This window comes from Electrophorus electricus, chromosome 15, assembly GCF_013358815.1.
Source record: "Electrophorus electricus isolate fEleEle1 chromosome 15, fEleEle1.pri, whole genome shotgun sequence".
Classification (NCBI taxonomy): Eukaryota; Metazoa; Chordata; class Actinopteri; order Gymnotiformes; family Gymnotidae; genus Electrophorus; species Electrophorus electricus.
Window position 1 is genome coordinate 13,311,487 of NC_049549.1, and position 13,136 is coordinate 13,324,622.

Genomic DNA, 13,136 nt, shown 5'->3' on the forward strand with positions numbered 1-13,136 from the left:
GCGATGTTTCAATTGGCAAGTTTTGACTTGTGTTTATTGCAGTCTGTTGTGTAAGAGTCTGTCCTCTTACTCCTCCCAGGTCTGTCTGGCCTCTACATCTCCACCCACCTTCCATTATGTCCTGGTCAACTCTCTGCACAAAATCATCATTAATGTGAGTCTGTATTATAGCAAGGACCAGTAAAAATGTCAAAAACAGACCTTTTGTGACCTTGTAATTCCATTCCAGTATTGACCTTTGTTAACCTTCTGTTGACTCTGGAGTTGTAATTCTGCTGAAGATCTTTGCTGAGCATGCTGCCTTTTTTGGGGGCTGGGGGGTTGGGGGGAAGGAATAGAGCATTTGTTGCAGTATTGCCATGTTGTGTCTGCCTTTGACTTGCAGTCTCACCTGGACTGGTGGCCAAAGATCGACGCCATCTACTGCTACTCTGGGGAACTGCGCGCCATGTTTGCAGAGACCCAGAGCAGGGTAATCCAGAGCTTGAGTGCCCACACCCCCCTGAAGATGACGTCGGTGAGAGACAACTCGTTACCTTCTCACTCACACACACGCATGCTTTTGAAAGCCATACACTGCTCCTGGAGTCGTTGTAGGTGTTCATTATTAAGCCCACTGTGTTTAGAGTGAATGTGCCTCTGTGAGTACGTCACCTGACAAATGCATGTGTGCAACTGTGCTTGCAAAAAGGTCTTACTAAATTGCATAATGGCTATTGGGCACCATAACATGTTGCAAAACAAGCACATGTTTTGCACAAGGAGTCATATTCCTACCCCCATTAGTTATTTGTGCATGTACAATTTAAGTGTCATTAGATGATTGGTTTGTTTTTGGAGGGTTGGGGGGGGGGGGGGTTGTATTTTTTTGACCCACTGTCCTCATGGATTTAAAAAAAAATATATATATATATATTATGGGTTGTTTTTTTTTTCCTCCAGAGTTTGACATTTAAGGACAGGATGACCACTAGTCTGAAGCTTAAAGAGAAGTCTGCAGATCTGGACTCTCGCTCTCACCTGCTGGCCTTGGTCAAACTCATCCATGCTGACCCTAAGCTGATGCTGCATGTGAGCAGCCCCACCCTCTCCACCAGGCCCTCAGCACTGCGGGGGGGGTTAATTGACTGCTTCCTTTATTCCTCCCCCCATTTCCTGCTCCTCTAATGCAGCGCCAATGAAGTCGAGACTTTTATGTTAATCCTAATTCCTAGACTGTTTGGTTATTCTACACTACTACTGTAATCTCATAGTGATTTACTGGTGGCTACTTTGCGTTAATGGACATAAGAGGATTTTGTGTTTCAGAAGTGATTATCAAGGAATTATAACACACAGTATTTAGGTTGTAAGTAAGGTGTGTGTTTTTGTGCGTGCTGTATCAGAATCCTGGGAAACGGGGTCAGGAGATCCAGAACAGCACGGCTGAACTCATCAAAGGCCTGGTCCAGCTCGTCCCCCTGACCCACACTGCAGAGCTCTCGCAGGAGGCCATGGAGGTGCAAAACTAGACTCTGTCCTTGCTCTCATTGTCCTTCTCGATTTCGTCTTGCCCTTGTTGTGAAGACGGAGACACTTGTCCTCCGTGTCGCGAGGCCTGTACAAGCATTACTTCTGTCCCCCAGGCACTTCTGGTGCTGCACCAGCCTGAGACCATCGAGCTGTGGAACCCCGCCTCGCCCATCGAGACCTTCTGGGACATCAGGTAAGACATCAGGCCTGACGTCTGTACCTCCTGTGAGCACGGTGGCCGTCTGACCCACTGATCCCCTGGACCTCTCAGCTCTCAGGTCCTGTTCCTCATCTGTAAGGAGCTGATCGGCCACAAGGTGATCAATAGCACAGAGATCTTGAAGTGGTTGAGGGAGATTCTCATCTGCAGGAACAAGTTCCTTCTGAAGAACAAGGTGAGTGGCTGCACTCACAGGCAAGTTTCCCTGTTTCCTAATACTAGAAATAATACTTTTCCTAGGACTAATATGGATTTCTTTATTTTTTGAATGTGCTTTTAATATTAATTGACCAGAAGAGGGCACTGTTGTGCAAATGACCCCTGTGCACTCTTAGCTTGTTCTTATATCATAAGGTCAGCGATGGTTCTTCTGAAAAAACGTGTTAGTATGCAGATGGAACTAAGAATTGTAGGTGACCATCAAACTCGAGCGGTTTCCTAGTTCTGTGAAACATGCATTTGGTCAGAAGCGCTGTGACGGAAGCAGGCCTATGAAGAGTGTGCCGTGACTTGCCGTGGTAACGCCAGTGTGGCCCTGTCCCTGCAGGAGTGCGCCACACAGGGCAGCCTGATCCCCATCAGCAGACAGGCGCAGACCAAGCTGGAGGTGTGCCTCCACGCCTTCCTGTGGAGCCCTGATGCCGAGGCCGTGCTGGTGGCTATGTCCTGCTTCCGGCATGTGTGCGAGGAGGCGGACATCCGCTGCAGCGTGGACGAGCTGCCTGTGCATGCAGTCCTACCCAACTACAACACCTTCATGGAGTTCGCCTCCGTCAGCAACATGATGGCCACAGGTCCGTCAGGGGCAGGATGTGCAGAGCTCCAACCAGATTTATATTGAACTGAGGTTTTGTTAATATTTGCATACAGTGCTTAAGTGTGTGTGTGTGTGTGTGTGTAGGTCGCTGTACTCTACAGAAGAGAGTGATGGCTCTGCTAAGGCGGATAGAGCATCCTACAGCAGGAAACACAGAGGTGGGTGCAGGGTTGGTGTGCATTTTGGGCACTCGCAGTACTTCCTTCCTTCCTTCCTTCCATCTATCCATCTACTGTCTTGTGTTTTTTATTTATTTATTTATTTTTTATTCCTTTAACTGTTCTATGCTTCTCTTTTTAACCCTCTCTTACCAATCTCAGGCTTGGGAGGACACGCATGTGAAATGGGAGCAAGCAACAAAACAAATGCTAAACCACACAAAGAACAAAGTTGAAGATGGCCAGGTGAGTGATGCAGCTCTTTTTTTTAAACCCGTGTGTGTGTTTTCCTCCCCAAAATCTTTCAAACCCCCCCCCCCCCCCATGGTTACCTGTTGCCCAACATGTCTCCCGCCCCAGGAGTGGATAAACATGACTGGCTTCCTATGTGCGCTGGGTGGCGTGTGTCTACAACAGCGCAGCACACCCAGCCTGGGCACCTACAGCCCGCCCATGGGCGCCCTTAGCGATCGCAAGGACTCCACCATCTCTGTCGGCTCGTGCGAGGTGAACAACGAGACACCGCTCGGCCGCTTCCTGGAACGCCTGCTAACCCTCATGGTGTGCACGCACGAGAAGGTGGGCATGCAGATTCGCACCAATGTCAAGGACCTGGTGGGCCTGGAGCTGAGCCCTGCCCTCTATCCCATGCTCTTCACCAAGCTACGCAACAGCATCGGCCGCTTCTTCGACACCCAGGGGCCGGTGAGGAGCGCCAGCCTGCCTTGCACTCAGTGACCAGATCGAATGGAAAACGTACATTAGATTAGCAAGTGATTAGGTACCACGTAGTTATTTTGTGCTAGAGATCTGAACAGCTGTCATGTGTCGTATATTGGTTTATTACATTTGGGGTTTTAGCTACAAGGGGCTGCAGTTGCAACAGCAAGATATTGAAGTACAATGTGACTTGATTTGTCTAAATGTTAGCCTGCAATATCATTTAAAAAAGATTTTATAAAGATTTTGCCATTTTCAGGTTTTTTAAAATAAATACATTTATTTTTAATAATCGTGATAATGGATGTTCACCATGCAAAGCAGTCATCATTTCTAATCTCATGACTGTGCTCCTCCTCCAGGTGCCCATCACAGACACTAACACGCTCTTTGTGGAGCAGACCATTGCCATCATGAAGAACCTGCTGGACAGCCACACGGAGGGAAGCTCTGAGCACCTCGGACAAGCCAGCATCGAGAACATGATGCTCAACCTAGTCAGGTCAGGCTCCTGGAGGCTCTTGCTGGCCTTCTCGTGGTGCTCAGCTTAATACTGTGTAGTTCAGGTGACACAATGATGCAAGTGAAGTGTTCATACAACTACCAGTCTAAAGCATGAGTATGCCTGCTTGAATCCAGTTGATGATCAAGTAGAGTCTGGAGGGAACTGATCTGTATTTGATCAGGATTACTTCCCATTTCATTTTACTAAATACAATCATTCATAATTCCATTGATCAGTCAGACTCTGTCAGACCGTTTCTGTCTTTGTATGTCTCTGTCGGTCAAAGGGATGATGCAAGTCTTGTAAATTTTAGTGAAACGGTTACCTGTAGTACAGGCATTTCCCGAAGCCCAAGTCAGTTAATAGCCTGTTGTCACCTTGTTTCGTCTTATGCAGTGTAATTTAACAGCTCGCTGTCTAACTGCCTCTGTAGGTATGTGCGTATTTTGGGGAACGGTGTCCATGCAATCCAGATTAAGACAAAGCTCTGCCAGCTGGTGGAGGTGATGATGGAGCGCAGAGACGACCTGTCCTTCTGCCAGGAGATGAAGTTCAGGTGACTGACCGGCTGAATTCCCAGTGCTGCACCTCCAGTAAACCCTGTTATCTTGTCAATAATCCTATTCGTGCCAAGGTTCTTCACCATCGTAAAGAGTGGATTATAAGACTGTAAAGACTGCTGATTAGATACACATCGTAATGAGGCAAGCTAGAGGTCTTCATAAAGGCTTTGCCTCTCTCAGGAATAAAATGGTGGATTATCTGACTGACTGGGTAATGGGGACCTCCAATCAAGCAGCAGATGACGATGTTAAATATCTCACACGGTACGTTGTCTTAATCTAAGAATCCTTGTGATGAGTTTTTTTTTTTTTGCACATTGTCTCATACACACACACACACTCTCGAGCTCTATATTTCTCTCTTGAGCGAGCACGCACACACAGACTTTTTGGGTTGCTTGCTGTGCAGGGACCTAGACCAGGCAAGCATGGAAGCGGTGGTGTCTCTGCTGGCTGGCCTGCCCCTTCAGCCGGAAGAGGGTGACGGAGTGGAGCTGATGGAGGCAAAGTCGCAGCTTTTCCTGAAGTAGGATCACGTGTGCACACACACACTCACACTGGTTTTGCTTATACTTCCCTACCCAGTTATATATTCCCTATAGACTCTTTATAGCACATTGCAAGCTCTGTGCTGTATACAGTAATGGTATGCTGATTGCTGTGGTGTGTCTCAGCAGTTATGGTGCAAGCTCTAAAATGAAGATCCACCAATCCTGGCGTAGCTTCGTAAAAGCCACAGCCAGTTCCCTGTCCCCTCTTCCTCCGGTCTGTAACCCTTTGCCCGTCCCCGACCCTCAGGTACTTCACGCTGTTCATGAACCTGCTGAACGACTGCAGCGAGGCGGAGGAGGACGGACAGCAGGTGGGTGAGCGTAAGCGGGGCATGTCGCGCCGCCTCGCCTCCCTGCGCCACTGCACCGTGCTCGCCATGTCCAACCTGCTGAATGCCAACGTAGACAGCGGCCTCATGCACTCCATCGGTGAGGATGCCCTGGACAGATGCACAGCCACTGTCACATAAGCGCGAGCCACTCGGGGCTGTCTGCGTACGACAGGCGAACAGGGGCTTGAGCTTTTTATGTTTTTAATATGCAAATTATTACAAATGTAATTGATCAAATGAATGGTAGGAACTTGCTCTTGAAAAATGTTTGTTTCACACAGTGAAGCATCATGGTGACATTTCTTTGCCTGCCCACAGGGCTGGGATACCATAAGGACCTGCAGACAAGGGCCACCTTTATGGAAGTGCTGACCAAGATCCTGCAGCAGGGCACAGAGTTCGACACCCTGGCCGAGACGGTTCTGGCTGACCGCTTCGAGAGGCTGGTAGAGCTCGTCACCATGATGGGTGACCAGGGAGAGCTGCCCATCGCCATGGCACTGGCCAATGTGGTGCCCTGCTCCCATTGGGTAAGGAGCCAGTAGATGGTGGCTTTTTTTTGGGGGGGGTACACCGCAGAAGTCTCTGATTGGACTGGTTGTCGGTCTGTGGTCTCCAGGATGAGCTGGCCAGGGTGCTGGTCACACTGTTTGACTCCAGGCATCTGCTCTACCAACTACTATGGAACATGTTCTCCAAAGAGGTGGAGTTGGCAGACTCGATGCAGACCCTATTCAGAGGCAACAGTCTGGCGAGCAAGATCATGACCTTCTGTTTTAAGGTCCATACCATCTTACCTTTTATATTTATTTCTATTCCAAGTTAATGTGCAGTTAAATCTGGAGCTGGATCTCTTCCATGGCTTGTTTGTTGCAGGTGTATGGTGCTGCCTATCTCCAGAAGCTTCTTGAGCCACTCTTGCGAGGGGTCATCACCACTCCTGATTGGCAGCATATCAGTTTCGAGGTGGACCCCACCAGGTATGTGTCTGCTGATTTTATTTGTGCAGATAAAACCCTGTATTGTGTTCTGTCTCTTAAGAGGTACTTTTTACACCTACAAATCATTAACAAAACTATTTGGGAATTTTTATGCTAAACTTCAAAACCGTCCTTCCATGGTTGGTTATATTTCTACATTTTATGTCTTATAAAATAAGACAAATTGCATTTAGTCTTTTTGAGCTATTTGGTACAAAGAGTCAATTTTGGCAGGCTGGAGCCCTCCGAGAACCTAGAGGAGAACCAGAGGAACCTGCTGCAGATCACGGACCGCTTCTTCCTGGCCATCATCAGCTCCTCCAGTGAATTTCCCCCGCAGCTGCGCAGTGTTTGCCACTGCCTGTATCAGGTGCACCCTGTTCTTCCTTCAGTCCCCGCACACCTGCTGGGTCTCATCACCACACTTCTGCTCACGCTCACCACTGAACCAAGCACTGGCGCGCTCTGCCCTTGCCACTGTTTTTATCCGCGTCGCATGCTTTCTGTTTCTAAGGCTTTTATTTCCGTCCTGTTGGTAGCACGTTTGAGAGCTTTTGGAGCTTTGATGGGCAGGCAGGTACTTGCTAGACGCTGCTCCATCTGGTTTTTGCTTTTAAGCTGTGAGCACCATGCAGCAGGTCATCCTTAACATCTACTGGCTCTCTCCAGCCCTGAGAAATGCGATTTTGAGATGACTGTGAAATAAATGCCCACCTTGTTATCTTGAAGATGTTTTAAAACCTCAGGAAGCATTATGTCTCACTATTTCCTCATCTTATTGTATGGTGAATCATGCTTTCTACACTAATACAGTAGACTCAAGTAAATCATGTATTCAAAGCACGAATGGATTGCTGGAGAAAGCCTGTGAAACACTTAATCATGCGTGAACAGTTTAAATGCTTATGGGACAGTTTTTTGGAAAAGCAGATTAACCTTAAGCCAAACTGAAAAAGATTTCCCACGATTGACACTGCAATTCCGTACAAAAAGATTAATCCATATCTGGGAAAGTGGCCCAAAAAGTGTCTGTGGTGAGCAACCAGCTCTGTTATTGTGGCAGAGGACATTTAGGTTGAGCAGTAGTGACTCTATTTATTGGATAAATAACATGTTAACTGACAGTGTTGCATATGATCTGCAGTGTGGCTTTGTTGAAATTAGGGAAGTAATCTGGCCATAAACTGTTCTCTCACAAAGCCTGAAGTGCACCAGTGTGTTTATGCGTGTGTCTGTCTTTGTCTGTTTGTGCATGTGTGTCTCTGTCAGCACTTACTGCTTGCTTCGTTTCCATGCACATGTGTGTCTGTGCATCTCTTTCTCTCTCTTTCTCCTGTGTGTGTCTGTCTGTGTACTCTAAAAGCAAGCTTTTGTGAGGGGAAGGGACTGGCCCAGTCCCCAACACCTCTTGCTTGCTTCGTTTATGTTTACTCTGTGTGGCTGTCTCTATAGGCAACCCCCTGTCCTCTTCTAAGACATGCACTCAGTATGTGGTGTCATTTCACTTGTCCTCCCACTGCGCAGGGCTCTCTTCATACGCTTTGCTTTCAGCCAGATTCTCACCGTTTCGTCCTCAGCACAACCTGAATTCCACACCTGTGCTTGTATTTGTCTTCGCTCGTATTGTACCATGATAGAGAACAGCTTGCAGCCTATTTTACAGTAGCTGGTAAGTAGCCACTGTACTTTGGAGTCAACAGTCACATCCTTGCAGCATAACTTGTTTGTGGTTCACAACCCTAAAACTCTGAACTCTTCTGCAGTTGGGTGTGTTGATGGGCGGGGGGGGGGGGGGGTGCGTCCGTGCTTCATGGCTGTGTGCGTGTGCTGCTGTGACCTCTCTGTGCCCATCTCTGCCCTGTAGGCTACGTGCCACTCCCTACTGAATAAAGCCACTGTTAAAGACAAAAAGGAAAACAAAAAAGCCGTAAGTCTCCCACAACTTTATTTTTCTTCGCCACCATTTTTGGGTTTTGTTTTTTACATTTTTTTATTTTTTTTTTATTTTTTACATTTTTAAAAAAAGTTTACTTAGCTCCTCTTGATTTTTAATTTTTTTATTTTTTTTTTCCCCCTCTTTTTTCCTCAAAACATGTTCATAAGCAAGTCCACGCACGATTCTGTTTACAAAATGGCCTTACTAACCACTTACTAACTCTGCAGTGGCCATAACTGGAACACTGTAGCCCCATGGGTCACCAGCTCGGGGCCCCCCCCTCTCTAACCCCCCTCCCTATGGTCTGGGTGAATGGCCAGGCGAGGGCTGGCTAGTGCGGGACCTGTGGGTCTGGACAGGCTTTTCCATTCACCTGTATCGCTGCGATACAGGTGAGGTTTACTTATGACTGAGTTCTCCATAACGGAGGAGGGTCCTCCTCTGCCATGGACGTTTTTTGCACACTGGAAGACGACTAGTAGCCAAATTCAACCACTGCCTCGAGAGAACTATAAATTTGTTAGAATTCTACATTAGGTGAGGGTATATTCTGTAGTGCTTTGGTTGAATTTGACTTTAACCTTCTTATGGCGTGTGTGTGTGTGTGTGGGGGGGGGGTGTATTTATCACCCAGTCAAACTGGGTATTGACCTTGTACTTGTTGTGCAATGTGAACAAAGTTTGGCTGTACTGGTAAACGTGAGGCTGGAGCAGTTCTTTCATGAGTCCTCATACACCAGTGCATGTGCTGTGTGGGTGTGTTGAATATGCTTAAAGTACACGTGTTAAACATGTTTGGCTTTCTCCTGTATGTATGTATGTATGTATGTATTCATCCATCCACTCCACATTTACTGTTTGTAAATGGTCACTTTGTGATATCTGTGCTTCTCTGCACTGCTGCATCCAAAATGATCAGTATCATCTAATGTACTTGACACTTTTTCATTTGATTAAAGGCATATTTGGATATTCAGATATTGTAAGAGGTAAATCTTTGTTAGTAAGTGAAAGATTGATGAACTAAACCTTGGCAAACTGCAGAAAAATTCACAGGAATGTTAAATTCCAGGTTCTAGTGTTCTGAGGAGGTAGGGTATGGTGAAGTTGTAAGAGCTTTACTTAAAACTCTTCAGTGGCTCTAGTGTTGCTGCAGTTTTACCAGGGATCAAGTCATTTGAGGAAATATCAGTTGAGTTCTTTCTAAAGGATTTGAATCATAAATCATAGCTTTGTGGTCTACATATCACACAACCCTGAATCAAATGTTGTTTTCTTTCTCGTTTCCTTTTCTTGATCTTTTGTTTGTAGTTTTTGTTAATGTGTTTAATATAGTGAAACTAGTATTTTGGAAATGAAGCCTCTTGAAGGGGTGTGCATGCACATGCTTGTGCTGGTCATTGTGAGGTGGTTGAGATGATCATATCTGCTTGCATGTTCCCATGATGCAATGCAGTGGAGATGAACAGAGTATTTTGTTATGTTTGGCTCTTTACGGCAGACTGTGTGAACCTCTTCACACAGGTTCAGAGTAATCCCCTACATCCCATTCACAGCTCCAGCTCCCACCCATCTCCAAGCACTGTGAGCCCACTGTCTGTATTGCCAAATGTCAATCTGTCCATCTAACCTTCAATTTAAATATGCTGGCATGGCTTCCGAAGAATGTGTGCGAGTGTGTGTGTTTTTAATCTATTATTATTTTTGGTGGGGTTCATCTGAACATCTTTTTTCATGAATCTTTCTGTCCCCATCACTGTGCACCCCACCCACTCCATTCCTGCCCTGCCTTCCCTTGCCTCCGCCCATGTCTTTGCGCAGGTGGTGAGCCAGCGCTTCCCCCAGAACAGCATCGGCGCCGTGGGCAGCGCCATGTTCCTGCGCTTCATCAACCCGGCCATCGTGTCGCCGTACGAGGCAGGCATCCTGGACAAGAAGCCCCCTCCTCGCATCGAACGCGGCCTCAAACTCATGTCCAAGGTGTGGGACTTAACCAGCTGCCTAAGACGCATAATTGTGCCTCCTTTTTAGAATACTAGATATTTGTATATACGTATGTGGAAATTGGTCTAAATATTGTTTATTGTGTCTTAGATTCTCCAGAGTATTGCCAATCATGTACTCTTTACTAAGGAGGAGCACATGAGGCCTTTTAATGATTTTGTGAAAAGCAACTTTGATGCCGCAAGGAGGTATGTGACACTTTTATCATGGTTCGTCAGTATTTTATGGTTGTGTTAAAGGAATAGTTTTTTTTTTAGCATCCAATTTTAGTGTCCAAATTTTGCTTCTTAACAGCCAACAAGAGAGGCAAAGTGGCAAATACTACTGTTATCGTTACAACATTTGTCGATTTTTCACAGAGAATTTAATAAAATGTATATTTGAAATTATTTGACTAGGCATGGCTTGAGATCAAGTACGTTATTTCTGCATGACTTTCGCAAGAAATGCCGTTTGGTGGACATAATCTTTTAACTACATGAGCCTCCTAAATCCTATAATTAATAATATTTATATTTTAATATATGTTTATTTAATGTTATAGCTATTAAAATAATAACTAAATGCATACTAAAATCTAAGCAACCTAAGAAATTTGTACTAATTTAGGCATCTTGGCTGATTACATTTGAGTTGAGGGGAATATTTTGCAGCCTCCTGCCATTTCTTAAAATGTAGTTTACTTTTTCAGCAAGGATTTGGAGTTGCTCATTGCTCTTGTGCAGATTCTTCCTGGACATCGCGTCTGATTCACCGCCCAGCGATTCGGTCAACCACAGCTTGTCCTTCATCAGTGATGGCAACGTGCTAGCTCTGCACCGCCTGCTGTGGAACAACCAGGAGCGCATCGGCCTTTACCTCTCTGGCAACAGGTAAGCCTTTGCAGTGCAATGGCTGTGGGTTATAAATAAAAGGCACCAGCATGGACATCCTCGTAAAAGTGGAGTTTGAAGTTTTGTCTTATTCAGCTTGGAGGAAGCTGAAGACCTCTGGTCTCGAACTTTTCTTCTTGTTCCTTTGCACCATCGCACTTGCACTTCCCTTGAAAGATTGACACTTGCTGCGAATTACTGCTTTAAGTAAACATGTTTGTTAAATATGTGTATGTATTTAGTCTCCTACACCACACTTCGGTTTTAAAGTTTCAGATCACGTTTTCTTGATGTGACAAACTTGTCTGCCCATCAGAACTATTGTGCTTCTGTTTATTGTAGGACTTGCTCTGTTCCTCACTATGACTTGACTGCTTGGAAGTTATGTCCCATTGTAATCAGAGACATGACTTGTGTTGCACAGGGACCACAAAGCTGTTGGTAGGAGACCATTTGATAAGATGGCTACCCTGCTGGCCTACCTTGGACCACCTGAACACAAACCTGTAGCTGACACTCACTGGTCAAGTCACAACCTCACCAGCTCGAAGTTTGAGGAGTTCATGACCAGGTGCTTCCCTGTTCTTTTATCTGGGGCCAGTTATACAAGTTCTATAGAGTAATAAAGAATTCATCAGGTGGAAATGCTGTGGTAGTTGTCGCTCTCATGCTTCAAGGTTTTTTTGTACAGATTATGCAAATGCACTAAAAATAAACCGGAAACCTTTCAGATGGTTCTATTTGTTAGTTTGTTTTTGTACCTTTTAGACATAATTTAGGCACAGACTTGTTATTATTAGAGATAAGATGCATGTTGCTATTGTGCTGGTCCCATTAAACAGACATTAAAGAATGCACAAAGAATACAATTCTTTGCAAGGTCTCTGATTATTACTTTTACATTTTCTCTCTGAATGTTCTTTCTTGTACAATACATCCACTTTTCTACCTGTATTTTTTCCCTATTAAAGCATTGAGGGGCGTTTTCATGGTGCTTTGATAAGAGAGCAGACATTGGGCCTTTACAATCGTCCATTGTTTAATATTAGAGAACGTTAGGGCCTTAAAATTATTTTATTGTGATATTTTATTATCTTCAGGCACCAAGTCCATGAAAAAGAGGAATTTAAAGCTCTAAAGACGCTGAACATCTTTTACCAGGCAGGAACGTCTAAGAATGGGAATCCTGTCTTCTATTACATAGCTCGCAGGTAAGTGCTTTTGTTTTTGTTTCTCTGTTGAATGGGATATCGACTTAATGCAGTACTGAAATACAACTTGGAGGTAAATGCCCTTTCTTTTTAAAACATCGGCCTTGTTCAGTGCTTCACCTGTTATACTGTGTGTTTTTGTTTTATCATTTGTAGAAGTTAAAATGGTTTGTCAACTGTAATCAGTGGGTACACAAAAAGTAATGTCTCAAAAGCAATGTGAGCCATGTAATGAATCAGTATATTTTACAACATATATCTATAATAAAATAATTATATTTTTGTAATCTTTACTGTTATCACAAAAGTGCCTGTATATGGGCATGCACATTCATCAACATTTTTTTTTTTTAGTGTGTGTTTTGGCAAAGTTTTTAAAGCCACATTCATGCTTACTTAGAATAATTTAATTTGCATAAGCTTTAAGGTATGCATTTATTTTATGACCTAAATTAATTTCTTTTGGAAGAAACGTTTGGTGGCTCAAGACTGTAACAGAGATTTGAGTGATTCCATTAGCAACACCAACTTTTAAAATGATTTAGGTTACAAATTTTTTTTTTTCCCTTCATCAGGAGTTCTTTCCACAAATTCTGGAGGCTACAAACCGCTAAAGCATTTTTTTTTCAGCTCTATAACATAGATAAACAGAAGCCACTTGCCACTAGTCTTCATGACGGTGGTTGCACAAGAGCAAGTGAATTTTGGAATTTTGTTGCCTATTTCATCTAGACCTCAAAAGTAATACTTCATGG

The 13,136-nt window shown here is 44.7% G+C and overlaps 1 protein-coding gene across 9 annotated transcripts in view; it reads left to right on the plus strand.

Annotated features, from left to right (window-relative positions):
- nf1a (neurofibromin 1a) overlaps positions 1-13,136 on the plus strand; it is a 54,676-nt gene that overhangs the window by 9,948 nt on the left and 31,592 nt on the right. For 5 of the 9 annotated variants that reach the window (XR_004776888.1, XR_004776889.1, XM_035534018.1 and 2 more), the window contains exons 11-34: positions 80-154; positions 386-517; positions 943-1,071; positions 1,386-1,499; positions 1,626-1,705; positions 1,784-1,907; positions 2,280-2,526; positions 2,634-2,707; positions 2,870-3,412; positions 3,790-3,929; positions 4,366-4,488; positions 4,676-4,759; positions 4,905-5,021; positions 5,294-5,475; positions 5,697-5,908; positions 5,998-6,159; positions 6,255-6,358; positions 6,593-6,728; positions 8,223-8,285; positions 10,116-10,274; positions 10,389-10,486; positions 11,024-11,170; positions 11,595-11,741; positions 12,271-12,381. Coding sequence is in view for 7 of the 9 variants with exons in the window: in XM_035534018.1 (XP_035389911.1) it covers positions 80-154; positions 386-517; positions 943-1,071; positions 1,386-1,499; positions 1,626-1,705; positions 1,784-1,907; positions 2,280-2,526; positions 2,634-2,707; positions 2,870-3,412; positions 3,790-3,929; positions 4,366-4,488; positions 4,676-4,759; positions 4,905-5,021; positions 5,294-5,475; positions 5,697-5,908; positions 5,998-6,159; positions 6,255-6,358; positions 6,593-6,728; positions 8,223-8,285; positions 10,116-10,274; positions 10,389-10,486; positions 11,024-11,170; positions 11,595-11,741; positions 12,271-12,381 (3,503 nt within the window). In the remaining 2 variants the exon portion in view is untranslated. The remainder of the gene's footprint in view (positions 1-79; positions 155-385; positions 518-942; positions 1,072-1,385; positions 1,500-1,625; positions 1,706-1,783; positions 1,908-2,279; positions 2,527-2,633; positions 2,708-2,869; positions 3,413-3,789; positions 3,930-4,365; positions 4,489-4,675; positions 4,760-4,904; positions 5,022-5,293; positions 5,476-5,696; positions 5,909-5,997; positions 6,160-6,254; positions 6,359-6,592; positions 6,729-8,222; positions 8,286-10,115; positions 10,275-10,388; positions 10,487-11,023; positions 11,171-11,594; positions 11,742-12,270; positions 12,382-13,136) is intronic. The other 4 variants (XM_035534022.1, XM_035534024.1, XM_035534021.1 and 1 more) reach the window with 2 other exon arrangements.